We start from the raw sequence: 27,571 nt of genomic DNA, 5'->3' as shown, positions 1-27,571 counted from the left end.
ACTGATCTTATTTCATTAGCTATGGATATAAAGGTTGGTTCATGTTGAGAGAACGAACACCTTCTGTGTGTTTCCCTATAACTCACCTGGTTAGGCCAGAAAACATACAAACCAACACAAGCATTCATATCGTACAAGATAAGTACAATAAAACTTAAGAGACCAGCTTATTCACATAAAAAGTTAGAAACCTTTTATTTTGGCAACAGAAGCAAAGTGTTGACAAAAATGTGTTTAAGGTGTCACGGTGGAGATGTGAAATCACAAAGAAGTTGTCTTTTTTTACAGGACAGCAAAGCTTTTCATTTTTTAAAGATGGGAACAAAGGAATATTTTTAAACAGCAGCTCAAGATTGTACTTTCTTGGCTTTCTAACAAAGAAACTGTCCTCGACTTCTGAAACACATTTTGACAGCCTAGGCTGTGTTCAAACAACAAAAGGCCACCTGAATTCCAGGCCCTGTCCTCCTGTATCGGGTTGCTGAGTCCTCTCAGGGAACCAGTCAGTGGATTATCCAGATTAAAGGGTACACTAATGAACCAATGTGTTCTATTAGCTTGTTTTCTTTTCTTTTGGGAAGTGAATTTCAGACTTACCTTTCAAAGGAGCAACATAAAGCCATTAAGGTTTTTTTCTTTGGTGTGGGGGTGAATTATGTTTGCTGTATTAGTCGGCTCCAATCAAGTTCAATGGAGACAGTGGTCATTGGAAAGGGAGGCTCCTGATAGGCCACCAGCCATAAAAAAAATAAAAAAAGTGTATTTCACAGGGGCTGCAGCCAGCCACCGACCGACCACAATAGAGACTCTGCTCTTGACAGCTTGCAAATGAAAATGTAAATACTGGCCCTGCTCCGAAGTTCTGATACCTCAACTGTTTCTGACAGTCCCTGCTGTGTGATAAACACTGTCCGTCTCTGGGCTACCTTTTATTTGAAAGCTATGACAAACATGTGGGCTGAAATGTAAATACGTGAGCTCATGACTGGTTTCCAGCCCCCAGATCTGAAAAACTGATCTGAAATTGATGGAGAAAACAAAAACACAAAAAACAAAACAAACAAAAATCAGCTTTGACACAAAATAAACCATTAGCAGTCACAGAGGGAGCAGCGTGCAGGGGTCAGAAACTTCTGCAAAAAAAAAAAAAAAAAAAAAAAAAAAAAGGAAAGGGGGAGAGGAGAGGGAAGTTGGCAAAGGGGAAAGGAGGTGGGGTGGTTTGTCGGTGGGGTTTACATCTTAAAACACGAAACTGAGTGAGTAACTATATATGTGAGAGAATTTAATATTTGGACGAGAACCAGTGTTCATTTTGTTGAGGAAATTATTGACGAAAATGTTTGTCAATTAACTGTTTTTCATTTTAGTTAACGAAGACAAAAATTTATTAAAATCATCCAAAATGATGAGGACGATGACTAAATGTTTTTGCATTTTCATTTGCGAAAATATGACAAGACGAAATCAGCACTTTGACTAATACTCAGAACTCACTGTATCTGTCAAATAGCAGCCAATCCCAGGCAGCACCACTGTGGCTGCCATGCAGCACAGCTTATAATTGGCTCAACACAACTGGGATCTACAACACAGCCTTGTGAAGGAAGAGTGGGGAAAGTTCAGGAGAATTTTGACAGTGTGATCATTTCCTCCAAAATAAATACAAATATTTGATCAAAAAGAGAGATAAAAGCTAGTTATGTTAGCTATAATGTTACCGTTATTATCATCATTAGCTTTTAAACACAAACGGCTTTATATTTTATTTTTTAATTAGTAGCTAGGGAACCTAGTACGGTCAATACAACTGGTTAGTTCCTAAACTAAGATTTTAGTCCATTTTTAGTAGACTAAAAATAAAGAAAAGTGCATGCCTAAAATGCGACTATAAATCGCAGACATTTTAGTCGACCCAACTAAGACTACGACTAAATAAAAAACTGATGACTAAATTAACACTGATTAGAATGTAATTTGACGCAAATGCTTGACAGAATCTTGTTTGCCAAATACTAGGGTTCTTAAACCAAGAATCTAGCCTCGTGAATCACACTGCTGCCCAGACACTGCAAACTGACGCACTGGAGGTCTCAGGGAGGGGGGCTGAGGTATTGGTTATATTGTTGCATGGATATGTCCCAGACTTGTGTCCCAGTACTACACTGTGCTGCCCGGGGTCTTATGGATTCCACAAGCAGGAGACGGCACCTCTGCAATACAGACAACAGCACAGAGGATGAAGCCAGAGAGCACTTTTTGCAATACATTCCCAAATGTCAGTCAGTACTCAGATAAATCATATTCCTCTTCGAACAAGAAACAAGTATGTTGTTTTAGGCTCCCACACCCCTCCTCTTTCTTCCCTTAAATCCTCTGACACAGTCCCTAAGTGTGATTGATGTGAAAGATGCCCAGCCCACTGACTGAGATATCAGCTGCCCAGTTAACTGGAGAGGAGGCTGTGATTGTTGTTGCCCCCCCACTTCTCCCCCAGGCCAACTCTCATCCCAGCCCAGCCCATTAGCTGACACACAGCTATATAACAAACCTGCAATACTCCATGACAGATTGCGCAGATACCGTTTCCTGCACAACCTCCCCGCCTCCATTCCCCTTTCAATCAGACTATCATGCATGTTTCCCTACCTCACCACCTCTTGCCCTTCTTTAATTCTCCCTCTCTCTCCCTTCTTCTCAGTCTCTCCTACTCCCCGGGGAAATTCATTAACAGCATCTAACCCCTCCCTTCAGTCAATGATTGACACCATCAACTTTCTATCCACCGCCCCCCAACATGCGAGATGTGTCTCCTGATTTCTTGACCCACAAGTTAGCACGAGAATTACAGCTCACCACTGGAAATGACTGTATATTTTCCTCTTCATAAACACGGTGACAGCTGCTCCAATCAATCTTCCCTGACCTTATTGATCAGGACTCGCGGGGAGTAATGAGGCTTTAGCAGTGACAGGATTAATGCCTCTCACTAAACAATGTGCAAGGGAGCTGGAAGTTTAAATTAGATCTGTATATTTGTGTATTTATGCATGCATGTACGTATTTATAATGTACATATTTACCAATTTACCTACTTGTTTGTCTGTTTTAGCTAATGTCCCTCAGCTAATCAAGATAATTTGAGGAATTGACTCTTTCATCCACATAGTAACCACCCTCCATCTAATCACAGCCCAACACCATGAGTAACTAAAGAGATTTTGCATTACGCAATTTTGAGTTACCCTTATAAAGACATTCATGCAAAGACATGGTACAGTGTACTTTCATCTGTATACCAAATTATGGCCTACACCCTATTTAATATATTACAAACGGTTGTCTTTTTTTGTGGTTTTAATACTTTCGACTCTAAGCATATGTTGGGTGAACATTGTGATATTGCACTTGGATGTTTCCATTTTATCTTTAACTATTTCTTATATGTGACACAAGCACTGTATTTACTAGCTTCCCATTAGCATCAGAGACTTTAAAATTATGTTCTGTCTTTTCTGCACACACAAGAATATAAATCAAGCAAAACAGACAGTTGAAAATTATGCTTCTTGTAAATTAAGTGCCACCTTAGGTAAATATAACCCTATTCATTTCCCCAGTGCAATCACATCTGCCATATTTAATCATATTTGTGTATTTATACACAGAGGGGGAAAAACACACACACACATATTCTAGCCTTCGGAAGCTTTGTAAAACCACAAGAGTAATACTGCTGTGTCAGTTTTTGGAGTAAAACAAGAAGGTGTTGAAGACAAAAATGCCTTTGTTACTGTACATAAAAAGAGCCCAGTGAAAAAACAAAATGGAAGCCTGCCAAATCTGAATTTTATGGACAATTATCTCATATTTCTAGTTTATAATAATGCCAAAATACATCCAGTGTTTAACAAAATATATTTAAAGTTGAACTGGGGATGTGTGTGTGTGTGTGTGTGTGTGTGTATATATATATATATATATATAAAACAGTCGTGACAAATAAACAGTGCATCTCCAGGGGAACAGGGGTTCTATGACAAATTGTTTCAAATGATCCTACAACATTAGTTGCTCTGTGTCTGTTGCTGCACATTTATTTAAAGAATTTGTTCTCCTGCCAAAATAAGACTTTAGGGGCCAGGAAATTATATATATATATATATATATATATATATATATATATAAAAAAAAATCAGCTTTGAAAAATGAGACTCATTGAGGTGTTTCACATTCGGCAGAAATGATTTCCACAGCCCAGTTTATGGAACTGTCACACAATGACACGCTTTGGCAGCAGGTGACAGCCAAGAGAGGTCAGGAGTCACAGTTTCTCCTCTCCGCACAGCTATGCACAGCCACAACGCGAAGCCCCAATACATTAATTATTGGCAGTGTATCTGCATTTTTAATTATTTATATATATTTTTGGTCTGCTTCCAAATTAGTCTGGGTATTCCATTTACTATTGATGGCTGTAGACATTTCAGAGGTAACCCAGTAAACCGCAGCAAAATCATTTTGCCAGGAAAAACCAAGTCACTTTTCCTTTTTTCCCCAGTTCCGACTACAACTACTGACTGCATTGACTGTATGAAATGAGGTCTTGTGCTCTAGTGTGGTCACTGGTGAAGCGATTAGAGGGATACAATAGATACTCAACACTGTCACATATTAATGGATTTAATTTCTATTGCACTTTTCCAAATACTTTATTAAACCATTTTTGAGTAATTTAGTTACATAAAATAATTATGTTACATATGGAAGTTGAGACTTGGATAGAATTAGGATCACAATTTTTTGTTTTGTTTGTACCTTCTTGAGGAGAAAAATGGGGTCCTAAGCAATGAAAACCATATACTGGGCACATGAGCGATAGTGGTAGCAATGTCCACTGCAGAAGTAATAATGTTGTGGTTATCTGTAAGTGAATACCAGCATTACACTTCGTAGTTCAGTTTAAAACTCCTGCTCAGAAAGAATATTATCATGCAGGAAGGAGATAACAGCTGCTGTAGAAGTCACAGCTCAAAAAAAATGCAAAAAGAAAACGCTGGCCTTTACTACGAGAGTTGGTGAGCTGTTGAATTTATAACATCTGCTCTTTTGCAAGCATTGTCAAACCTGGGCCACATTACACATAACGGGGTGCAGAAAAGCCATGAGGAACTGATATACAGCATCGGGGCTGCAAGACTGTGAGGGCTCCAGAGAAAAGCACAATATCACAGTCAGCGGGGCAGTGTTTCTCATCGGCCTCTCTCAGTAAAGTCTGCACAGCCCCCAGACAAGGGGATTGAGGGATGACCTGCGTTATTAAGAAAAGCCAGTAATTCTGCTTGAAAACCTTCTGTCTGCATCCCGGGCGCTGAAGACGGACAGGATGTAGAGGACAGGTAACGCCTTCATGATGACTACAGACAATAATGGATACATAACAACCATCATAAAATATTTATAAATGGGCCTTGTTATTTATTCATGGCAAATAAAAAACATTAACAGCTGCCCATGATTCACCTGGACTAAAATTAGCTTCAGGAAGTCAACATGGAAAGAACAAGAGTATTCTCAGAGACAAATTCCTCCAACAAGTGAGGCCATAAAAATAAACTTAAAATACAACTGATTTATTTACTTGAGGAAAATCTTAAGAAGAGATTTTTCATTTTGTTGCCCATTAAGTATTAAGTAGCTCTGTTTAAAGAAATGTTATCTCCTTTTAGCTCTACTACCAAATATGGTTTTACTTTCAGTTACTATTTATTATTATTCTCCCCTCATTGCACTCTTTTTTCTTTTTCTTTTCCCATCCTGCTGGGGTGGAGTTAAGGATTCTGTATTTGTACGTTCTTGTTAAATTATGTAATTACTAAAAAAAGAAAAAAAAAAGTCCTTATATCTTCAGTGCTAGGCCTATTTCTGCATATGATTGTAAGTGTGGGTGTGGAGAAGGGAATACCTGTTTCTCCAGGATGCGCGAGATCTCGCCCAGTGTCCTGTCCAGGCCTAACACCTTGTTGTTGGCCCACTGGCCGTTGTCCTGCCCCTGGAGCTGTTTGAGCAAATCCTTCACCAGACGCTGCAGCCTGGAGGGCCAACACAGGAGTTAATGCAACTCTCACACTGAAAGTGGTGAATTTCAATATCCTTTGCTACTGCTTTGCTAACATAGAAAAATGCCTGCATGCACAAGAACACACAGCATATTTAAATAATCAGCTCCACAACTGAAGGGAATATCTTGCAGGCTATTTCCATCCCTAGGGGGTACAATCATGTGCAACAGGTACTTTGAGAAACACAAGGCTGACCTACAGGGGAAATGTGTCCATTTAATTTTATGTCCAGTGTTCGTTCTTTTTTCCAGTTGTATATCTTAATTTCAAATCTGATCATTTTAAATTGACAGGGCACTGTAAAAAGGACAATATATATATATATAATCGATTAAAGATTTTGGTAGAATCCATAGCTCAAGGACAACTTGACTAGTTGCTACAATAGTGTGTTTCTACTAGTAACTGGAAGGTCACCAACAACGGCAATATTGGGATCTCGCATACTTACTTGGCTTTGTATGGGGAGTCAGGAATCTGCATCTTTGCTTCCAGAGAGGTCTCATACTCCTTTCCCCTGGAGACCAAGAGAAACAGTTACTTCATAACCGAGAGAAAGAAGTAAAAAAAAAAAAAAAAAAAAAAATTATATATATATATATATATATATATATATATATATATATATATATATATATATATATATATATACACACACACACATTTATATATGGCCCCCTGCTCTTGGTAACAAGACATGAGAAGATAAGAAAACATAGGGGACAGGAAAAGGTCATTAGGCCAAACAAAGCCTAACACTTCTGTTTATTTTCCCTGTCTCTGCCTTCCTGCTTGTTCCTCTGAGCTCTCTCTCTCTCTCTCTCTCTCTCTCTCTCTCAGCTGCAATAACGTTTCACGACAATGAAAAATATATCAAGGGATTCATTCAACAGGCACCAACTTGGGTCTAGCCTGATAAATCCAACACAATCCCGGCTTCAAAAAAGCAGGTGTCCGCAGAAGTGGTATCTTGCTTGTTGCCCCCATTGCATTACTTTTGCTGACTGACAACAAATCACTGCTTTGGGAACAGTGATAGAAGTTGCCTGCTCTAACTACACCGATCAACCATAACAATATGACCACCTGCCTAATATTGTGTAGGTCCCCCTTTTGCCGTCAAACAGCCCTGACCCGTTGAGGCATGGACTCCACTACACCTCTGAAGGTGTGCTGTGGTATCTGGCACCAAGACGTTAGCAGCAGATCCTTTAAGTCCTGTAAGTTGCGAGGTGGGGCCTCCATGGATGGGACTTGTTTGTCCAGCACATCCCACAGATGCTCAATTGGATTTAGATCTGGGGAATTTGGAGGCCAAGTCAACACCTTGAACTCGTGATTCATCAGACCAGGCCACCTATTCCACTGTGGTCCAGTTCTGATGCTCACGTGCCCATTGTAGGCGCTTTCGGCAGTGGACAGGGGTCAGCACGGGCACCCTGACTGGTCTGCGGCTACGCAGCCCCATACGCAACAAACTGCGATGTACTGTGTGTTCTGACACCTTTCTATCAGAACCAGCATTCACTTTTTCAGCAATTTGAGCTACAGTAGCTCGTCTGTTGGATCAGACTACACAGGCCAGCCATCACTCCCCACGTGCATCAATGAGCCTTGGCCGCCCATGACCCTGTCACCGGTTCACCGCTTTTCCTTCCTTGTACCACTTTTGAACACCCCACAAGAGCAGCAGTTTGTCAAAGTCTCTCAGATCCTTACGCTTGCCCATTTTTCCTGCTTCTAACACATCAAATTTGATAACCATGATAGCCATGATAACGAGATTATCAGTGTTATTCACTTCACCTGTCAGTGGTCATAATGTTATGGCTGATAGGTGTATATCCAGGGCAGTGCTGCAACACAAAGAATAAAGACTGAATGGGAAGTAAAAACACATCAGAGATCCAGGGAAATGATCATTCACACTGTTCAACTGTGGTTTCCAAACAGTTCTTCTGAAACCTCAATTCCTTGATATAAAACCACTTGCTTACTCATAATAATCAGACGTGCAGTCGGGATATGGTGAACTGCTGCCACATTCAAGAAGGTCTGAGTAGAAAACACTCTACAACTGGCCCCAGGACAACTGATAAGACCAGTCAATGAAATCCTGCCAGACAGCCTAAAGGATTTACTGTCAGCAGGCAGGCGGTAAACCAAAAATGTTTCAGGAAGATGAGAGGTTACAGAGTAATATATTCCCCGAAAACTATTCCCAGTCTGTCTGAATTACTTTTTGTCAATGAATGCGTTCGCTGTGGTTGAGCACAGTCAAGCCACAAGGCTGACAGAGTATGTACAGAAGGTAAATGAACATGAGACACGTACATTTTGAAATAAAATGAAGCAAACCAAAAAATACAGGTGGACTGGTTTAATCTTATGCTTTCATTAGTACATTGAAATAAATTAACAATTGCCCAAGACCCTTATTTCTGACCCTTATTTTCCCCATGCAAGTATGTGCAAATCTCATCATGAATCATTGTAAGAAAGCCTTCACACCTATAAAGCACAGTCCATGGTTATGAAAGCTACTTAAAAAAACAACCCACCACAGAAAACAGGAAAACACAACACAGTGCTTTTTGTTAACCTACTCTAGTGCAATGTTTGAAGGCCTTACACAACCTCAGGCCTGGCACACTAACAATAGCACTATAGAAGGGAGATTAAGCGCTCTGCTTCGCTGTCTACCATAGCTGGATTATCAATGGGTGACTTTTAAATATCACTCTGAATATATCAAGGTACCAAAGACAAAGGATGACTGAACACATCAGTACTGTATTAGTACAGGCCTTTCCTCCGCTACTACTACCTAGCAGAACACTATCTGTCTGTTAAACTGTCAAGCCCCTGCAATGGTGGCCATAGGAGCAGGGGGAGAAATAGAGAAAGAGATAAATAAAAGATAAATAAAGCAAACAACATTTATTTTGATCAGTTAGGTAAGACTGCTACAAAAGACTTATTTAGAGGACTTAAACTTTTAAGCAGTGGAAACAGGTAGCATTTGCTTGATATTAATATCCATTTGTTTAGCCAATTTAGCAGTGATTTGAAACAGCAGGCCTGCCTCAGGCTGTAGCTCGAATGAAAACCAGTTCCAGGACTCCAGGAGCATTCATCTACTGACCCTTCACCCATCTAACCTACTGTGCCCGAGCTCCAGGGTTCACCTGCCAAATATAGACAACACACAAGCAAAATGCAGCAGGAAATTCCACTACATTCCTCTATGAATATAATAATCATAATAATACAAAAACAAGTAACAAACTGAACTACAGAAACTCTGCTCGTAGTTAAGAACACAGTACGGAGGAAATTTGAAGGATCATGTCATTTTGGGAGTATTTATTTAGCGAAGCACTTTCATGGAAATAATTATTAATAATCATATCAACAGTCAAGATCTCATTTCCAAGAAGTGTTGAAGCGCTTTCCAGCTCCGTTAATCCTCAAGGACAAACGTCTTTTCTGCAGAGGTTTCATTTTATATATATTTTAAAGACCAAAAAATAAATAAAAAAAACCAAACAAGGGCTAATTAAATTCCCAAATCCTAAACTAACTGCAATGGCATTTGGGGGATCAGTTTGCAGGAAAATGGGCCCAAAAAGTCAAAGCTAGGCCTGGAAAACACACAGTTTGAAAACCATAAACCTACAGGAGCAGGGAGGGAGATAAATAAGAATGGGGGGGGGGAATGAATACATTAGAGCAACAAAAAACGAAATAAAAGCAAAAAGCCTAGACTGTGTTGCTTTTCCTGCAATGCTCCAAAACAAGAGTCGCAGTTCCACATGGTTCCTTCTTAATTCCCACCTGGTAATCAAATATGAAGAAAAATTCCCGATAGAGCCCCAAAATAGGCAGCATTCCATAGCTGTGGCTTGGAAAGTTTGGGGGAAGATGTGAACGACCCCCCCCACCTTCCTTTGTTTCGGGAGCTACCGTGAAGTCGTGCTGTCGAGCAAACCTGTCCAGACACTTTTGGAAGATGTTGTGTTTACACTGGCAGGGGGCCAGGGCGGCGGAGGATCTGAGACGAGTGCGGCGGCAGTGGCTCCAGCTTGCCTGGAACCAACAGGTGAAAGACTTCATCTGCCAATCAAGCCCCCCTGCCAGACTTCACTCCATCTATCCACATTAGGAAACCGACTTGGCACCGGCATAAGTGTGAGCCAGAGCCCAAACAGGAAAGGTGTGCACTTAATTATGGCGTTTAGGGGAGGGGGAAAAAATGAAAAACACCAGCAGGGCAGTAGTGAAATAAGACTATGAAAGCTATGCGTTTTACAGCTTTATCACATCAGTAAAAGTCATGTTGACTTGATAGTTCGCAGTCAAAAAACCCTTAGGAGATAATAACCGTATTGAGTACGAATCTGGCATATCTGCATAAGTGCAGGATCACCTTTGGACTGCAGTTCTTACGGAGGTGGGCTATGATGATCAGGTCATACTTTTAAAAAAAAATTAAAAGTGCATGAGCAGAACTGCATTTAAATTTAATTACTGGTGCTACATAATACAAATGATCTGTCTTTACAATTATACTTGTGGTTAAAGGATATTCTAGAATTTAAATGACATCAGTTGCAGATTATGAGCACTGCTGTATAACTTTGCATACATAAAAAGCTCTACTAGAAGCCAACAATGGAATACATGAACTGGAATGTGTTGGTAGCTTTTTAACACCACAACTGTGGGGATAGACATCCTGTTCATGAAATACTAATATATAACTAAAGTATACTATGTGTATTGATGGAAGACAATTTCCATGTAGTAAAATAAATAAATAAATAAATATGTACATACAGTGAGGGAAAAAAGTATTTGATCCCCTGCTGATTGTGTACGTTTGCCCACTGACAAAGAAATGATCAGTCTATAATTTTAATGGTAGGTGTATTTTAATAGTGAGAGACAGAACAACAACAAAAAAATCCAGAAAAACGCATTTCAAAAAAGTTATAAATTGATTTGCATGTTAATGAGGGAAATAAGTATTTGATCCCCTATCAATCAGCAAGATTTCTGGCTCCCAGGTGTCTTTTATACAGTAACGAGCTGAGATTAGGAGCACTCTCTTAAAGGGAGTGCTCCCAATCTCAGCTCGTTACCTGTATAAAAGACACCTGTCCACAGAAGCAATCAATCAATCAGATTCCAAACTCTCCACCATGGTCAAGACCAAAGAGCTGTCCAAGGATGTCAGGGACAAGATTGTAGACCTACACAAGGCTGGAATGGGCTACAAGACCATCGTCAAGCAGCTTGGTGAGAAGGTGACAACAGTTGGTGCGATTATTCGCAAATGGAAGAAACACAAAATAACTGTCAGTCTCCCTCAGTCTGGGGCTCCATGCAAGATCTCACCTCGTGGAGTTTCAATGATCATGAGAACGGTGAGGAATCAGCCCAGAACTACACGGGAGGATCTTGTTAATGATCTCAAGGCAGCTGGGACCATAGTCACCAAGAAAACAATTGGTAACACACTACGCCATGAAGGACTGAAATCCTGCAGTGCCCGCAAGGTCCCCCTGCTCAAGAAAGCACATGTACAGGCCTGTCTGAAGTTTGCCAATGAACATCTGAATGATTCAGAGGAGAACTGGGTGAAAGTGTTGTGGTCAGATGAGACCAAAATCGAGCTCTTTGGCATCAACTCAACTCGCCGTGTTTGGAGGAGGAGGAATGACCCCAAGAACACCATCCCCACCGTCAAACATGGAGGTGGAAACATTATGCTTTGGGGTGTTTTTCTGCTAAGGGGACAGGACAACTGCACCGCATCAAAGGGACGATGGACGGGGCCATGTACTGTCAAATCTTGGGTGAGAACCTCCTTCCCTCAGCCAGGCCATTGAAAATGGGTCGTGGATGGGTATTCCAGCATGACAATGACCCAAAACACACAGCCAAGGCAACAAAGGAGTGGCTCAAGAAGAAGCACATTAAGGTCCTGGAGTGGCCTAGCCAGTCTCCAGACCTTAATCCCATAGAAAATCTGTGGAGGGAGCTGAAGCTTCGAGTTGCCAAACGTCAGCCTCGAAACCTTAATGACTTGGAGAGGATCTGCAAAGAGGAGTGGGACAGAATCCCTCCTGAGATGTGTGCAAACCTGGTGGCCAACTACAAGAAACGTCTGACCTCTGTGATTGCCAACAAGGGTTTTGCTACCAAGTACTAAGTCGAAGGGGTCAAATACTTATTTCCCTCATTAACATGCAAATCAATGTATAACTTTTTGGAAATGCGTTTTTCTGGATTTTTTTTGTTGTTATTCTGTCTCTCACTGTTAAAATACACCTACCATTAAAATTATAGACTGATCATTTCTTGGTCGGTGGGCAAACGTACAAAATCAGCAGGGGATCAAATACTTTTTTCCCCTCACTGTACCTATATACATACACAGACGACTTACAGTGCAGAATATATCAAAAGCAATACCTAATTTGCCACGGTAGATCAATGAATGAAAACAAATTAAAAAAGTGTTTCTTTTTGTTGCTATTATCAGTAGCTCTCTACAGAGAATTTAAGTAAACGGAGGTGTTGTTTGAACAGTTTGTGAATGAACAGCACGTTTTCTTGCGCTGCATAACAGCCTGGCTTCAACATTAGTAAGGCACACCATCACTGTAGCAGCGGGATGGTATTTAGAAATCAATTTGCTGAGCAAATTAACTGTAATTCAATAAGAGGGAGGCTGGAGGCACGGTAGCAGGCTTTAATTACAGCGGCACATGTACATAACCTGAGCCACACAGGACCAAGGACGCAGCTCTGGGAACCCAGTTCTCTTTACACTACAAACTGTAAAAGAGCACAGATGTGGAATTAGAGTTGCAGATCATGTTAAAAACACTCCAGGTGGTCCCTCTTGCTATTTAAGAAATTATGTGCTAACAGACAGAACAAATAGAAATGCCCCAGTGCCACATAGACATGCCTGTATTTGAAGAGGGAAATATTATTATTATTATTAATAATAATAATACATTTAAAAATAGGTGTGAAATTCACCCACCAAAACAAGGTATGTGTAATAAGTGTTTTCTACACACTGAACCTCAGATATTGTAATCAGTGAGGCTGGATGGCTGTGCATCCAGGAAACAGGACCAGTTTCCAAATCAGGAGAGACTATGTGCTGAACATAAGGTGGAATAAAATTGAAAACATACAATTCAGCTGGAAAAATGTCCCACTAAGACTTGAGAAAGGGGATTGTTTGAAATGCAGATCCATTGAACACATTTACAGCGTCGACATACATGTAGGTACATTGGACAATATCGCACTCCTTCATCAATGTAGATATTACACTATTCTGCTGTGACAGGTTTACACTCCCAGAGGTTAAACGAGGAGCAATTGCTAAGCAATATATTACCTACTACAGCAGTCCCAGTTAAATGGGCTAGGGTTATAAATATTAGTAATCAGTTTGGAGAAGAAAAAAAAACCCAAAGCTACAATGCAGAACTAATAATCAATTCATCATGCACTGTCCCTCCATTCACCTTTACTGGCGGGGGATTCAGACAGCTCAGACCATAAAAATGTGCCTGCTAGGAACTGTATTTAAAGTTGCTTACATGAAAGTGACAGTACACATATATCTATTTTAAAAGGTACCCTGAACACATGTAATCAGTACTCAGGGCTATCAACCAAGCATAGAATAGAAGTCAATTAAATTACTGGTGCAAGACTTTTTTGCAGAAATCTTCTCGCACACAGCAGTTACAGCATTCTGCGGGTCAAACTGTTCAGATCTTGAGCTTGGATTTGGAGGCAGCACACTTTTACTCTTTATAGATCCCCCCTACACCAGATGACAGAATAAGACGTGAATTATGGAGAGATGTGTTTGATTCCAATACACCATTAGGTTAGAATGAAGCATGTGTCTGCAACTCAAACAACCCAAGGCCAATGAAAGCAAAATTGACATGCGTGTACTGTATATCAAACCAAAGACAACAAAACGTAAGATGGGATGATATATTAGAACACTTCAAGGAAATCGGTTTCTGCAATTGGGACAGTTAGTCCTTTGATGATGAGTGTGAATTCATTCAGATTAAATATGGAAACATCCTCCTTTTGGACATCTCAGGTAGCCACAGCCTCTGGTTAACCAGATCACTTTGGTTTGGAAGGATGAACAAGCACTTTCACATTTTCAGTTTGACTTCAATTTTTGGAAACCGGTCACATGAACACTGCTTCCTCACCACCACTTCCCCGGTTTATAGAAACCTTTCTCAGTGAAGTACGGTAGGCAATGGCCATCACCTTTTTAGCCACACAGACAGAGCTCCCTTTGTAAGTGCATCTCCATCCCAAGTCAGACACTGTAGACTCTGTTCCTGCAGTCGAGGGAGACACGCAATGTCCAGACCCAACGTGTCATGCATTGAAGGAAAAATAAAATTCAGAACAATCTTACAACATGAAAGTGTTCAGTTCAGAATGGTCAGAAAATGACAGATACTACCCCGTTGAGGTATAGGAAGGCAGATAAAATAAATATACATGTACATACACATACATATACAGTATTCATACAGCTCTGGAAAAAATTAAGAGACCACTCCAAGTTCAGAAATCAATGTTAAGTGGTTACTTAATTTTTTCCAGAGCTGTATATACAGTACTGTGCAAACGTTTTAGGCAGGTTTGAAAAAATGCTTTAAAGTAAGAATGCTTTCAAAAATAGACATGTTAATAGATTATATTTATCAATTAACTAAATGCAAAGCGAGTGAACAGAAGAAAAATCTACATCAAATCAATATTTGGTGTGACCACCCTTTGCCTTCAAAACAGCATCAATACTTCTAGGTTCACTTGCACACAGTTTTTGAAGGACTTCAGCAGGTAGGTTGAACCAAACATCTTGGAGAACTAACCACAGTTCTTCTGTGGATTTTGGCAGCCTCAGTTGCTTCTCTCTCTTCATGTAATCCCAGACAGATTCGATGATGTTGAGATCAGGGCTCTGTGGGGGCCATACCTTCCAGGACTCCTTGTTCTTTACACTGAAGATACTTCTTAATGTCTTTCACTATATGTTTGGGGTCATTGTCATGCTGTAGAATAAATTTGGGGCCAATCAGATATCCCTCATGCAATACCATCAGGGAGACAAGTACTTGACTCTACTTCTCAGCATTGAGGAGACCATTAATTCTGACCAAATCCCCAACTCCATTTGCAGAAATGCAGCCCCAAACTTTCAAGGAAGCTCCAACATGCTTCACCGTTGCCTGCAGACACTCATTCGTGTACCACACTCCACCCCTTCGGCGAACAATTCTGAGCTGATGGCACTGCTGGACATCTTCTGATTGCGAAAGGAAGTAAGCATGATGCGTCTTTCATCTGCTGCATTAAGTTTCCTTGGTCAACTACTGCGTCTACGGTGCTCAATGTTGCCCGTTTCTCTGTGCTTCTTCAAAAGAGGGTGGACAGCTGGAAAATGTCCTGTCTGCTTTGAAATGTCTGCCTGGGAGAGACTTTGCTGATGCAGTATAACTACCTTGTGTCTTGTTGCTGTGCTCAGTCTTGCCATGGTGTATGACTTTTGACAGTCTTCAGCAGCCTCTCCTTGTTAGCTGAGTTTGGCTGTTCCTCACCCAGTTGTATTCCTCCTACACAGCTGTTTCTGTTTCAGTTAATGATTGTGTTTCAACCTACATATTAAATTGATGATCATTAGCACCGGTTTGGTATAATTGTTTAATCATACACCTGACTATATGCCTACAAAATCCCTGACTTTGTGCAAGTGTACCTAGAAGAATTGATGCTGTTTTGAAGGCAAAGGGTGGTCAGACCAAATATGGATTTGATTTAGATTTTCTTCTGTTCACTCACTTTGCATTTAGTTAATTGATAAATAGAATCTATTAACATGTCTATTTTTGAAAGCATTCATACTTTACAGCATTTTCATACCTGCCTAATGTATATTTAAATATATATGCCAAGTAATGATACTCTTACAAATGCTTTCCCATTTGTAAGAGTATCATTCTGAATTCTGAATTCAGTCCTTACTCATGGGTCCACCTGCTCAGTGGCTGCGAGATACGCTACTTAGAGAATGTAGCCCACCCTTTCTATTTGTACAAATTGTATACTGCCTCCCTATAAAATGGATCATTTCCACACAGCAGTGTTCCAACTCATTTTAAAGACTCACTCCTGAGCATAGACCACTACAGGCTAGGTTTTTGTACATTTATGACCCATGAAAGCCTTTTTACGTTTTAAGTGCTTGTCACAACAGGGGGAGAGGGGTGCTTAAGAGTGACTGGGAACAGAATCTTCTGCCATTGTCACTTCTACAGCTAGGCCTGGCTGCATGAGACCAGACCAGAGGGCTGGTTAAAGGATCCCCTCTAGTCCCATTCGATTTGATGGGTCTGACAAACGGCCACCGAGTTTCAGCGTGAAGATAGACACTGGCAAGAAATGATCCTCCTTGACAGCTACCTAAAAGGGGCCTTCTCAGAATGAATGCTAAGTGCTTCTTCACAGCTGCGGCAGATGCAATGATGGTGCATATGTTCAGCAATGATCCTCCTCCCTCTCTGAACACTGCCACTGACCACCCCACCCACCAGTACAACACTGTTGCCATTTTGTCATAAAACAGAAATCAGAGAAGATGAAACTACAGCACTGTGATACAGGACTTTCAGGTTTTGGTGAAATGCAGTTCCTAAAAGCCACAACCTTCTAGATGTAATTTATTAAATAGAACAGTGGCACCTGTTTAGTGTTCCCTAGACCATTTTTAAGAAGTCTTTTTCTTTAAACCACTTGTTTAAAGTGACCTTTGAGATGGGGAAATGCAAGCTGCAAATCAATAAATTTAAATAAATGCATATATTCTTTCAGACACGCTGTCTATTTCCATCAAAGGGACACAGAGCTTTTTTGGCCCACACATGTTGGCCTCAATTGTCCCAGCTTTCTATAGCAGGTGGAAGCATTTATGTAAAAATAAGCTGAATTGCAAATACACAACAATTTGTCAGCAACCACCCAAACGTAAATGTAATTAAAGTGGAGTAGTTGTGTTCTTGTTTTAAAATGATTTTAAAAGGAATAGAAAGTAGACATTTTAAATCTTCTTTAGTCATGGAGGGACCCCTGAATCCACTTTCTACTGTTCTGAATCATACCCAGATGAATCATTTTCTTGGATAGTTATACATCTTAATTTCATTACAAAAAGAGAAGAAAAAGTGAAACAAAATATCATAGTAAACGTCTCAGTGGAGGGTATGAACTTTTTGGCATGCGATCTGTAGCGAGTCGAACAGCGGTGATTGATAGCTGGGTGCTGAAAAGCAAACGTCAGGTAGACTGTATGTTTCACAGTTCAGTTCAAGATTCATTAAACATGTTAGACAAGTGCCTTTGATTGTGCCCGACGCAGGGGGTAATATGATAGGGGACCCAAGGATGCGGTAATGTCTTCAAATTAAAAAAAAAAAAAAAAAAAAAAAAAAAAACAGATGGTGACACCTCAGTAACAAGGGTGAACTGTGGCAGAGAAAGGAAAATGAGAGGATCTGGGACAAGCCCATGTCATTTCTTCCTCCCTGCTCTTTAAAGCCCCATGACAAACGGCTCATCCGACAACTCACTTTCCATTTCAACATGTTTCCCACTGTTTTTTTTCTCTCCCTTCCCTCCTCCCTCCCTTGTTGTGACAGGCAACAAAATTGATTAAGCCCAGCCCTGGGATCTGACACTGAAGTGCGTTGCCTTCTATTTGTTGATTACTATTGATTTTCTTTGATACTTCATTTAAAAATCAATAGCTGGGGGAAGAAAAATAGGCATGGTTTACACATACTTTAACATACTATTGTACACTGGAAAGAGGCTGCAGTTTTGGCAGCACTCTGGCAGCCAATTATGAGAAAAGCTCTTAACAGGTGAAAGCAAGGGCTCTAGATCGATTTCTAGTTTTCTTCCCCAATCACAGAAAGTGGCTATAAATTAGGCTCATCAGTGTTATTTTTAAGACAGCCACGAAGCACATAACTTTTTGCTTCTCCTCAGCTTGTAACTCATAAACCCCTGCTTGTTTTGTTTCTCCTTTCTTTTTCCCTCTCCTCTCCACTTCTCAGGAAAAGAAGATCGATGCGTTACCTGGAGTTCATCCGTGCTCGGAGCTTCTTGGCTTTCTTTCTTGCCTTCTGCTTCTCCTCTCCGTCTTTTGCCGTCTCAGTGGCGACAGAGCTGTCTGTCACAATGTCCACAATGTACTTCTTCAGAGACAGGTGCTCCTAAAAATAATCAACAGAATGAAATCACAGGGGTCTTTAGAGGCTTACAAGTGAATTGTAATCAGACAGACTTTACACTTCCAGGCAACTCTTTCTTTTTGTAGAAATAAATATCATCTTCAGTGGCTTTCAAAATTACATTTTCTAACATTTAAACAATGCACACAGATTCATAATTTTACATGAGTGTTAAAATGAAATTACTTAGACCACTGACCACCAAAGCATCCTATGAGTTAAACTGTACAGAGTTTCAGGAACATACACAAGAATACTTACCCTGCTGAATAATAGCACAAAAAAAAATACAAAAACACGGTCCAATTATTGTTAGTAGAAAATAGCAGAACCAAGGAAAACCATAAAGATCTTGCCAGCCATGAACTCATCAGAGATGAACTGTAAATGACTGCACCTTTTAGTCATAAAGGTCATGGCTTAGGTATGTTAGTAGGAGTTTGAGGGTGTATTCTGGCTCTTTTCCTGCTTCTGAAATGGGAACAGGCCTTTACTGATAATTAATTCCAAGGCACTGATATAGAACAGATTACTTTTAAATTAGCTGAGAATTAAGCAAGCCTAAACTGACTAAACATACACACACATACAAACACACATATGTTCCATGTATACATGCTCTCTAAAGCAAAGTGACATTTTACAAGATGAAAGCACATTTTAGCACCATTTGTCTGGCATGAATCAGTTCAGGGATGTCTTAATGTTTCAGCTGTGGTTGATTAAAACATGGGAAAGGAAATAAAGTAAAATAAAAATCCTTTTGTGTTCCAGAAGACAACTAGCTCAACTCCTATCACAGCTGGCACACTACTACTCCTATCTAGCTCTGGGGAGTGTCTGGTTCTGAAACCTGACACTATAATGACAGTCTAAAAAGCAGTTTGGAGATTGGGGACTGGTGGAGTGTGCTAGCAGGGGAGAACGATGAAACTTAACCAGCCGGCCCAGCTGCGAGTGGATCTGCTCTTATCTGGGATCCTATCTCCCCCTTCTTAGCTCTCGTTGTTTGCCAGTGACAGCAGAGACAAAACGCAGGCTAATCCCAACCTCTGGATGGGATGCCACCTGAAAGAGAGATAACCAGCTCCTTGCAAGACACTATGCAGCTTCCCTGCCTTGCCCTGATGCTGAGCCGCCATAGGAGGAGGGTGACCGAGGGGGCTGACAATGAGACACGAAGTACAATCAGTTACAATCGTTCTAATCATAACACAGGTGTACAAATCCACAATGATCAGCACACTCATGCTATAAAAGAGGAATCCGCACACTGACCGGAAACAAATATGAGGCACAAATCAATACACCTTTCAAATACTGCTGCAGTATTGTTTTTGTTGTTTTATTTGCCCATTAATGCTTAAAAAATAGTTTTCTATGATGATTATTACTATCATTAGTGACCAAAACTCAAAAATAACCAATTCAAATAGGTTTCCATTTTCATTTTTGTGACATGAGTGTTGATTGTGGCTGAAATGTGTGTCCTTTTTTTTTTTTTTTTAAATCCGTGTCTGTTTGTTGATTTTACAAATTGTGAAAGAAGAGGCAGCCGGTGTCTCCAAACTGCCTCCAGCCCCCTCAGGTCCCCTCCCTACTTCCCCCGACTTGTCTCTGATCTAATCTGGGGCTTAATAGAAGACTCAGAAACAGCGCAGCAAAGTTCAACAAGCTTATTCATCCATCAGCCCAGCAGAGGACGGAGGCAGCTCCGAGCTGTCAGGGGCGCCGTGAGAGAAAGACGACAGGGCCGTCAGCAAGCTCAAGGTGTTTCTCAGAGTTCTCACCTTTCACTGCAGCAAGCTGGATTGATATCACAGGGCTCTTTACAACAAAACAACACAGAGAAACAGAAGGAAAACCAGGGGGTAGGAAGGCAGGTTGCGGAGCGGCAAAAGGATGAAATGGCAAAGAATGAGGCCCTGGACATAATACAAATTGACTCTGTGTATAGAAAAAGGGCTTCCTCAGTCAGTAGGGCCTCCCCTATTGAAGGAGCAGGTGTCTCCTGCATTGTGCAAGGTGTACATCCGTCAAGGCTGAAGGGACGCGAGCAAGGCTGTGTGAAAGCCATTGTTGGGTCCTAATTCTCCCCTATGTCTTTAACACCCGATAAGGGTTTCTAAACACACGTCACTGTGGATATGTTAGGGCCATGAGGTGGGCAGGGTTTAACTCTCCATCAGCAAAATATCTTGACACAGTTGAAAATATGTATAAAAAAAGACGGAGTGGGAAAAAAATTGCCCGTGTAATTTCTTAACCTAATGTCTGGTATTAATATAGACATATGTACTTTTAAATACAGGGGAGGAGTTTCTTTTCATCCAATAAATTAAGATCAATGTCTTCTGTAGTAGCTTGATCGCTGTGGGGTTTTGTTTTCTCTCCCTCTAACATGTAGCTGCTCTGTGGGTATGGATTTTCAGATTAAAAACCTGAAAGGGAGGCATTAGTGGGGAGAAACTAGTTCTAACAGATTATCAACTGTGTGATCTAGCATGAATAGCTCTCAAATCATCGCCGGGCCAATTAGCCTAACTGATATTATCCTGTAACTATAAATCTGCAATCAATGATTTTTAGTTTTATTTTATTTTGGGTTTCCGGGGAGTGGGAGATATTGATTAGCAATCGAACACTGAAATGAACTGTGGGTTGAAGATCAGAGGCAACACAAAAAAAATCTTATCTTATCTGCTGACTGATTGGATATTCACATTATTGCAATAGGGTGGAGTCATTGCAGGAAGACAAAGGGAAAACTGGCACTGAATCAATTAACTAAATAAAAAAATACTTAAAAAGTAGTATGAACAATGTTCAGGACACTTGCCTTTAAAAGTCATAGTGTGTAATGGACATGTTTATGGGCATGCTGCTTGAGTATCGATTGCGCCTGGTGATCAAGAAACCCTGAGACTGATACAGAGCTTTGGTTTCCGCTACATAACCTAGAAAAGACTGGGGAATGAATGAATGTGAGTGAAAGAAAAAGGGCTGAATGTTAGTCATCTTTCCTTTAACAAAGTAGCCATATTATGTACAGGTTCACTGTGCCTTCCTATTATTCCTGCTTTTATCTGTATTCCTGACAGTGATTTGTAATCCATATTGTATTTCCGACAGACACTGCCTCTGCTTCACACTGGCTTTCCCAGGGCCCCTAGGGAATGCTCCACTCTGGACTATAGGCAGAGATGTTCAGCAATCACCCTGAAAGGGGGTCCAGGCCTGGCCCTGTCTACTTAATGGTATTGTTTTTTAGTTTTTTATTTAGTTTTTTTTTTTACACCTGTAAAAATAACTATGTTCACACAAAAGGTTGTGTTAGAGAGAAAATCAGGGTAACCCCGGACTCTTTGGCCACTACACTGCATGCAAGTCTGATCGAGTTTAGAACCTCAAGCTTCTGATATAAAAAGTTATTTTATAAAACCATGAAGAAATACAGCCTTAAAAATGAAATCAGCCAGAACGAATGACTCTCGATCAGTCAATCTAGTCACCCATTTCCAACATCATACTAACGCTTTTACTGCGATTTCCAATGGGTAACAGTAAGAAGTACTTCACCTCAAAGGACTGAGATTGTCATTTGCGATTGGCGGGTGGGTCAAAGTTTCCAGCTCTAGGTCAGATATTCAACCTCTGTAACAGCCTCCTCGAGCAGTCCAGAAAAGCTTGATCCCCAGCTGTCAGAGACGAATGTGTGTGCAGCCGGAGAGAGACAATGGAATTCAGAGAGGACTGCCCGAGGCCCAGCAGGCTCACAATAACAGAGTCTGCTTTTGGTCAGGGTAATATGAGAGACTATTTAAAACATCACACCTACAGTGGCAGTAAAACTGTCGTTTTATTATCTCATTATGTCAAAATGATATGTTCACCTATCTCCCCTCTTTTGTGTGCTACAAAGGGCTCCATGAACGGCTTCTCCAGTTGTGAGAAATGACAGATTTTATTCCCTGTCCACAACACCAGGCCGCTCTGCACTGCTCAAAAGCCTGCGATGTGTCACTGAAGGGCAATGTGAAGACTCTGTCAGCTAGGCTATTGAGTTACCATTAGTTTCAATAAATGCCCCAGGCTTATCCCATCCAAATTATAAGACATTTCACCACTCGATCATACCCATTTCATGCTTTATCTTACATATTTACCAGACAATTTTAAAAGGCAAAAATAATTAAATGGTCTTGTAAAAAAAAAAAAATTATACATTTCACACATTCAGTTTGCTGCAGACCAAAATTAAATGCTCTGTATGGCATAACACTAACAACACTTCCTGCTGCAGCCTTTATACACTCACCTAAAGGATTATTAGGAACACCTGTTCAATTTCTCATTAATGCAATTATCTAACCAACCATTCACATGGCAGTTGCTTCAATGCATTTAGGGGTGTGGTCCTGGTCAAGACAATCTCCTGAACTCCAAACTGAATGTCTGAATGGGAAAGAAAGGTGATTTAAGCAATTTTGAGCGTGGCATGGTTGTTGGTGCCAGACGGGCCGGTCTGAGTATTTCACAGTCTGCTCAGTTACTGGGATTTTCACGCACAACCATTTCTAGGGTTTACAAAGAATGGTGTGAAAAGGGAAAAACATCCAGTATGTGGCAGTCCTGTGGGCGAAAATGCCTTGTTGATGCTAGAGGTCAGAGGAGAATGGGCCGACTGATTCAAGCTGATAGAAGAGCAACTTTGACTGAAATAACCACTCGTTACAACCAAGGTATGCAGCAAAGCATTTGTGAAGCCACAACACGTACAACCTTGAGGCGGATGGGCTACAACAGCAGAAGACCCCACCGGGTACCACTCATCTCCACTACAAATAGGAAAAAGAGGCTACAATTTGCACAAGCTCACCAAAATTGGACAGTTGAAGACTGGAAAAATGTTGCCTGGTCTGATGAGTCTCGATTTCTGTTGAGACATTCAGATGGTAGAGTCAGAATTTGGTGTAAACAGAATGAGAACATGGATCCATCATGCCTTGTTACCACTGTGCAGGCTGGTGGTGGTGGTGTAATGGTGTGGGGGATGTTTTCTTGGCACACTTTAGGCCCCTTAGTGCCAATTGGGCATCGTTTAAATGCCACGGCCTACCTGAGCATTGTTTCTGACCATGTCCATCCCTTTATGACCACCATGTACCCATCCTCTGATGGCTACTTCCAGCAGGATAATGCACCATGTCACAAATGTCGAATCATTTCAAATTGGTTTCTTGAACATGACAATGAGTTCACTGTACTAAACTGGCCCCCACAGTCACCAGATCTCAACCCAATAGAGCATCTTTGGGATGTGGTGGAACGGGAGCTTCGTGCCCTGGATGTGCATCCCACAAATCTCCATCAACTGCAAGATGCTATCCTATCAATATGGGCCAACATTTCTAAAGAATGCTTTCAGCACCTTGTTGAATCAATGCCACGTAGAATTAAGGCAGTTCTGAAGGTGAAAGGGGGTCAAACACAGTATTAGTATGGTTTTCCTAATAATCCTTTAGGTGAGTGTATATGCTCCTGTAAAAACAGGAGTCTTCTGTCTGAAACACAGCGGCCTATACGTGATCCTGATCTGTGTTGGCCTTGAAATGGTCACGCAGTCCTTAATGACGTATAGAAGACTTGTTCCAAAGATTCCACCCAGTATTTAAGATCAGGGGTGGAACACAGAACTTGACTGGATGGGCCCGGGACACCCCTAGTTGCCATCTCTAATTGGCCGCAGATAGGAGGGAGCACTCTGGGAGTCCTGCATTCTCGATTCTAGCGAGTCGATGACTGAGTGGCCAGGAGGCAGAAGGGTTGAGTGGGAGGGGACAGTTCAAGGGGTCCCACTCACACCTTGGCAATTTCCATTAGGGTGCAGGCCAGCAGAGCAGATTTATGAAGGAGACCTCTCACTTGCTGGTGGCCTGGGAAGTGCAACCTCACGCAACCCCCTCCTCCCCCCACTTCATCAAGGCCGGGCCGCCCACCCCACTACCCTGTCCAATGAATGGCCCGCGTCTCAGAACAGCGATGTGTCAAAGATTGATGCAGACAAGGAGCGGGAGTGTCAGCACGGGGAGGTCAGTGGCAATATTTTTGTACAAGGTCAGGGGTGAACAATAAAAAAATCCAATACGTCAAACACAAGGGGTCATAGACATAACATATATAATATTAAAACAGGACAGACGACAAGCAATAAACGTAAGTACAGAGAGCATATTGAAAATCCGAGACGTCGTGCATGCTGTACTCTCCTGAGGCATCGATCCAATCGTATTGATAACGTTTTTCTTTCCTTTTAAAAAAAAAAAAATCTACAAGTCCTTAAACTAGGAAAATATGACTCAAATCTGGAGCTTGAAGACACTGATGGGATTCTTGCAAGCGTAAAACTATAACGTGACCTCTGTGCAGTTCAGCCAGCCACCTTAATTTTAATTAAAAATCTTTCATTCCTACAAGAGTTATGGAACTCCCAGCAGCAAATGAATTGGCAGGTAGTATGAATTAAATGATACTGCATATAAATATATATAAATAAAACAAGCCACAGCTGAAACAAGTCAAACACAAGTACCTTCAAAAATTTTTTCTTGCAAGCTTCATTTCTTAAATAGATATAAAATCTCTCAAAACACACTTCATTTTGATTCTCTTCCACACTTACATTTTTAGGCAGAACCTTGGATGCCTAAGCTCCCAAAAACACTGGCAGGACCCCTGTGCCAGTCTCTTTCAAGGTAGTCAAATTTCATAGCAACTGACTTTTTTTTTATCTTCACAAGCTAACTTTCCAACTCAATCTTTTCCTTTCTGCATGAGAGGCAAGCAGTTCCCATTTTGCCTCACCTCCCCCTGGGCCACATATGCTATAATGTGCTTCAATGTCTGTCAGAATTTTGTTCTTTCCGTGACCTTGGCTACACCTTCAGCTCTAACTCAAGAAGGCCCTTAATAACAAGTGACAGACTCAGGGTCTTTATAGGACACACCGGTCACTTATTTTCATAAGCCTAGTTCTCTGATGAATGCCGTGATAATGTGACTGTGCTGGTAACATCTTGGTATTTCCCCACAAGTTCCCAGCTATAGACTAGAGGTATGAAAAATATCATTGTTTCCTAATGGCTTATGCAGTGAGTTCAGAAAATCATTACAAATTTAATAAAAATACATAAAATAAGCAAGTTTGTAAATCAACATCAACAGTTTGTAAAGCAACCAGACTTATTCCAGGTCTGGAGGGAATGTCCTACTTGGAGAGACTGTGGAACTGAACCTTTTCACCCTGGAACAGAGGAGACTACGTGCCTTCGAAATCATGAAAGGCAGCAGCCACATCAAACCAGAGGAGCTTTTCCAGATCAGCAGGGACACACGCACCCGGGGACACAAATGGAAATTGGGTTTCGAGGTATTCAAGACCGAAAACAGGAGACACTTCTTCACACAGAGTTGTCACAATCTGAACAAACTCCCCAGCGATGTGGTTGAAGCTGAAAACTGGGAAATCTTTTAAAAATAGACTGGATAGACTTAGTTATTATTGGACACCAAACGAGCACGATGGGTCAAATGGCCTCCTCTCGTTTGTAAAATTTCTTAGGTTATTAACATCTTCAAAACCATCTCTAAAGCATTTTATTCCCCTGCTTTTCCCTTGTTTGTAGTGTGCAGTACAATGGTACAACAAACCTGTTGGTCTCCCCGCTTGGAGAAAAAAAAAAAATCAACTAATAAAAACATGGCTTATAAAAAGGTCATAATTATGTCTATGGCCATCAGATGAGTCCTGTGTGACACTGGGCCTTGTTTATTGTGAGGGCCTGCAGGAACAAGAGAGCTAATGAATTAGAGTGTAGGTGGGAAAGGCATCAGAGAAGTGAAAGAGGTTAGAATGAAGGAGATGCCAGGGTCAAAGATGAAGCATATACAATCAATTGTCAGTAGCACAAGGTGCCCAGAAATGGCCAATATGGAATTGCAGACTGGATGACAACAACTCCCTTATGTAAGGAACAGCCACCTTGGCCAGTACAATATTTACTACCACCTTTGCAAACAATCTCTCACAGAATAACCCTGCAGGACTCTTAAAGAAACAGTGGCATCTCTTTTGTACCACACTTCAGAATGACCAAAATCGATTACCAATTGCAGTTTGGTTATTTTCCTTACATTTTATAGTTTTTTTTCCTCCCAAAGCATTTATGCTCTGTGTCGAAAACTGCAGTCTTCACCCTTGAATTAGAGCAAAGACTTTTTTTTTTTTTTTTTTTTTTTTTTTTCCAGTGATGGAAATCTCTCACAGCTGAAGAGTTGATCGATAAGCACCTCCAATTCCAGTTCCGGGTCCTGCTGTGGGGGTCTTAATGGTTTGTGCAGTAAAGAACATACCACTTCTTCATCGGAGAGCTCCCGGCCCTGGATGCTGCTGCTGTCTCGGACTGCCTGCTGATGCTTCTTGCCCTTGATGTGGCTGAACAGGTGGACCTCCGAGGTGATCTGCAACCAGAGCACAGCACTGTCAGCATAGAGGCCAGCCCCCCGCCCCCACCAAACACGCAGACATGAACACACACACCACATTCAGCATCTCAATAGAAGGTCACACACAGGAAAAGGGAGTGGAGATCCAGCATTTACAGGCAATCTTAGGTAGACTCAACAACACAACTTCAGTTCAAACTCAAATCTGACATCTGGCATGGGAAACACTTTGCAGTTTCAAAGTCTACACACCCACCAGGATGAGCAAAAAGAAAATAAAGAATTACAGGATGGTTATGTTGAAGCCCCACAGGGAAATTTATAGAGCTCACATTTGCAGTTATAAATGGCACAGAATATGTAGCTTGTTTCCATTTCTATATGTGAAGTGTACACATTCATCGCCCTGTCCTTGAATCCTTACAACCTCTACCCTCTGTTTCAGCTGTGCCTCTTCTCTGATCTAGCCAGACCATTAAAACTAAACTAAGCCTATTTTTAAACCAAGAAAACAATCCTCCTAAAGTCAGCTTGGACAGCAAAATCCTAGAATCCTAGAGTAACTGATAGTGCAGTCAT

At 41.1% G+C, this 27,571-nt stretch overlaps 1 protein-coding gene across 2 annotated transcripts in view; it reads right to left on the bottom strand.

Moving 5' to 3' along the window:
- Window positions 1-27,571, bottom strand: part of scaper (S-phase cyclin A-associated protein in the ER) — a 131,949-nt gene that overhangs the window by 61,789 nt on the left and 42,589 nt on the right. For both annotated transcript variants that reach the window (XM_066701833.1, XM_066701834.1), the window contains exons 19-22: window positions 26,900-27,007; window positions 18,333-18,469; window positions 6,571-6,636; window positions 5,963-6,089 (exon numbers count right to left, since the gene is read on the bottom strand). In XM_066701833.1, the coding sequence (XP_066557930.1) occupies window positions 5,963-6,089; window positions 6,571-6,636; window positions 18,333-18,469; window positions 26,900-27,007 (438 nt within the window). The remainder of the gene's footprint in view (window positions 1-5,962; window positions 6,090-6,570; window positions 6,637-18,332; window positions 18,470-26,899; window positions 27,008-27,571) is intronic.

Source organism: Amia ocellicauda, chromosome 4 (genome assembly GCF_036373705.1).
Source record: "Amia ocellicauda isolate fAmiCal2 chromosome 4, fAmiCal2.hap1, whole genome shotgun sequence".
Lineage (NCBI taxonomy): Eukaryota > Metazoa > Chordata > Actinopteri > Amiiformes > Amiidae > Amia > Amia ocellicauda.
The sequence above is the reverse complement of the archived record's forward strand: the minus strand, read 5'-3'. Positions and strand labels throughout refer to the sequence as shown.